At 39.3% G+C, this 3,109-nt stretch overlaps 1 protein-coding gene across 1 annotated transcript; it reads left to right on the plus strand.

Moving 5' to 3' along the window:
- Positions 1 to 651: 651 nt before the first annotated feature.
- Positions 652 to 1,770, plus strand: LOC118349415. The gene is made up of 2 exons (XM_035693825.1): positions 652 to 1,149; positions 1,285 to 1,770. The coding sequence occupies exons 1-2, from the start codon at positions 652 to 654 to the stop codon at positions 1,768 to 1,770; spliced, it is 984 nt and encodes a 327-aa protein (XP_035549718.1).
- The last annotated feature ends 1,339 nt before the right edge of the window (positions 1,771 to 3,109 follow it).

Genomic DNA, 3,109 nt, shown 5'->3' on the forward strand with positions numbered 1-3,109 from the left:
TAGTCCTTGTGGAAAAGTTTATCTATATCAATGAGACACCACTGATGTGCCCTTATGTAGGAACATGGATATTTGTATTGAACAAATAGGTTAATATGTTATGGAGATTCTGGTTTATTTTTAAAAAAGTTTTATTTGGAAATGATTTTTTTTTTTTTTGGTGATATGAGTTAACTCTCCGGACCCTCGAGGCCGGGGCGTTACAGTTGGTATCAGAGCCAGGTTTGAGATTCTGCAGACTATATGGATTGAGATTTTAGGAATTTGAGGCTTCAGATTTGATTGGCTTATTTTGAAGGTTGTAGACATGACTTGGAGGTCTAGAATTTGAGGTTTACGTAAATTTGATTGAAGGTTTGAGATTTTGCAAACTATAAGTTATGAAGTTTTTGGATATCTGTAGGTTTAGGAAGTAATTCCATATGTAAGACGTCGGAAGTTGAGGATAGAGAGTTGATGAAGTGAATAATTAAGATTTGAAATGCTGCAAACCAGAGTAGATATGTATAGGATTTATACAGATTTATGAGTTGAATTCATACTTCTTAAGGTTTAGACTATAGGTTTGTTTTACGGGTAACACTTTTTATTCATGAACTCTATAATTTTGTTTTTAAAACAATTTGTAAAGTTTTTAAAAATTTTTCCAGGATGCCACCTCGCCGTCGAGAACGAAATGTGTCAGATTTGAATGCAACCAATAATGAGAGGGAAGCAAATACGAGTTCTTCCGAAGTACTACGAGCAGCAGCGCATCAACTGATAGACGATCTCGCACAGAATCCTTCGGGTCTTCAACGTAACAATAGTGAAGGAGGATGCACTTTCAAGCAATTTAATAGTACCCATCCCCCCACTTTTGATGGAAGAAGCGATTCCAATGCAGCTGAAGATTGGATGCAGGACATTGAAGAGATATTCAGTGTTTTGGAGTGCACCGACCAACAAAAAGTTCGATTTGCAGCTTTTAAATTAATCGGAGAAGCGAAGAGATGGTGGAACTCTGAGAAAGCCATCAGAGAAGCTGATGGAACTGGAGTAGTAAGCTGGCCTCACTTTAAGCAAAACTTTTTCGACCGTTTCTTTCCGAGGGCAGACCGGGAAGCTAGAGCCCGAGAGTTTGCTAACTTGGTGCAAGGGATCATGACGGTACGCTAGTATGCTGCAAAATTTGCAGAGTTATCACGTTTCGCCCCATATTTGATCCCGGATGAAGAGAAGAAGGCCAGGAAGTTTGAAGAAGGCCTGAATTTCCAAATATATGAACGGGTAACGGTCTTGCAGATTCAGAGTTTTTCGGAGTTAGTGCACAAGGCAATTCTAGTAGAACAAAATATTAAGAGGGGTGTGGAATTGCAAGAAACAAGAAAGAGAACTACTCTACAAGGATCCTCGGGTATGGATCAAGGGCCATGGAAGAAGAGAAATGAAGGGAGCAACTCAGGTCAAAAGCGAATGCAAGGGTTTCAATCGAATAACCTCTGCAATTTTTGTAATAGTGCACACACGGGAGAGTGCAGAAAAGAAATGAGGACATGTTTTCGATGTGGAAAGTCCGGACATTTTATCAAAGATTGTCCTTTGCTTCTGTCGGATAACAGGAAGCCTAACCCACCTCTAGTTTCCCAACAGACAAGTCAAGGAAATAATCAACGTAGAATGGGACCAGCCCGAGTGTTTGCTTTAACATCTGAAGATGCGGAGGACGACAACAATGCAATCACAGGTACCTCACTCTTTTTCTCCTTGAAAGCTTTATGTCTTAGTTGAGTTAGGATTAATCATGCTTGCTTGGAACGTTTCTAGTAGTATAGTTTAGAATATTGAAGTTTAGTTGAAGAGGTTTGCAAAGGGTTTTAGACACAATATTTTATATCTATGAGACTCCTTTAGCTTTAGGTGTTTGATGGGTTAGTTTTTGTTTCGAAAGCGAGAAGTTAGGAAAAGTATGGTTGAAAGTAGGTTCTTCTTTGAATTCCGGAATTTTGTGAACTGAAGTTGCTTAGACTTAAGTTTGGAACTTTGATTATATTATTCTGCGGAGGTTCTAAAAATTATTTTGGGAGTTCTCTTTTAGTTAATTGTGAGGTTAGTTGTTGGTGAAGCTTAGTTCTCTTTTAGTTATTATTTTGGGGCTTGCAAATCTATGACTATAAACTCATACAGTTAGGTTTGGACTTGAGGTAGCGTTTGAAATCAACACTTGGATTTTAGAGATTGCTGAGTTGAAGATTATCGGAAAGTAAGGATTGTTGAAAAATGAAGGATTGCTGTACTAGACGTGATTTTGAGTGCAGCAAATTTTGAGGACAAAATTTTTTTTAAGGGGGGGAGGATGTAACACCCGGGCCAGCCAAGCGACTTTACAAATTATTTTTGAGTTTTAGTTAAAATCATTTGGGATTACGAGTAAAAATTTTTTTTTTATAAGAGAGTCTGAGCCTAAGATATTTTTGGCGGTGTATAATTTTTTTTTATAGTAAGTTTGATATTTAGTTTTTAAAGCTTAATGGATCAAGTTGTTATTCATCAAAATTTATGGGATAATTATATCTATATATATATATATATTTTATTTATTTTTAGTTGATTAGAGACCCAAAACTTTAGATTAAAGCAATGCCTTAATCTCGTTTAGAGCCCAGCCGTGGGATCGCGCGGGTCCAGACTCCATCGCACGGTTTGCATCCAATTTCCTTTTTCATGCACGTATCTCCCTTCTCCATCTTTAGGTTTCATCTGTTTCCCTCTTATAGTTCTTATATATATTAAGCATTTCTCAACCCTAAAATAAGTGCCGCTGCCCTCTTCATCACCCTCAGCCATCCAAACTCCTAGCATCCATCCTCCACTGTGAACCGCGGCTACCACCCCAACCAAGAGACAAACGACCGAAACCACCTTGTTCTTACAGCTTAAAGCAGAAAAGCAGAGCATTTGCTTCCTCCACGTCGTTCTTCCCCGAACCCATGTCCACGCGGAACCTCAGCCGCCACCCAATGCCTGCATAGCATCTGTTGCAAGCCACGGAAACCCTCTGCCTTAGACAACCGAAACAGAGCCATGCCTACAGCCACCCCAACTCCTCGGTGCCACCTGCCACAGCTCT

This window comes from Juglans regia, chromosome 9, assembly GCF_001411555.2.
Source record: "Juglans regia cultivar Chandler chromosome 9, Walnut 2.0, whole genome shotgun sequence".
Classification (NCBI taxonomy): Eukaryota; Viridiplantae; Streptophyta; class Magnoliopsida; order Fagales; family Juglandaceae; genus Juglans; species Juglans regia.

Bases quoted from the DNA above. Each gene is read 5' to 3' on its own strand.
- LOC118349415 (XM_035693825.1), top strand. From the start codon at position 652: ATGCCACCTCGCCGTCGAGAACGAAATGTGTCAGATTTGAATGCAACC. The intron at 1,150-1,284 runs GTACGCTAGTAT...ACGGTCTTGCAG, and splicing joins TGGTGCAAGGGATCATGACG to ATTCAGAGTTTTTCGGAGTT.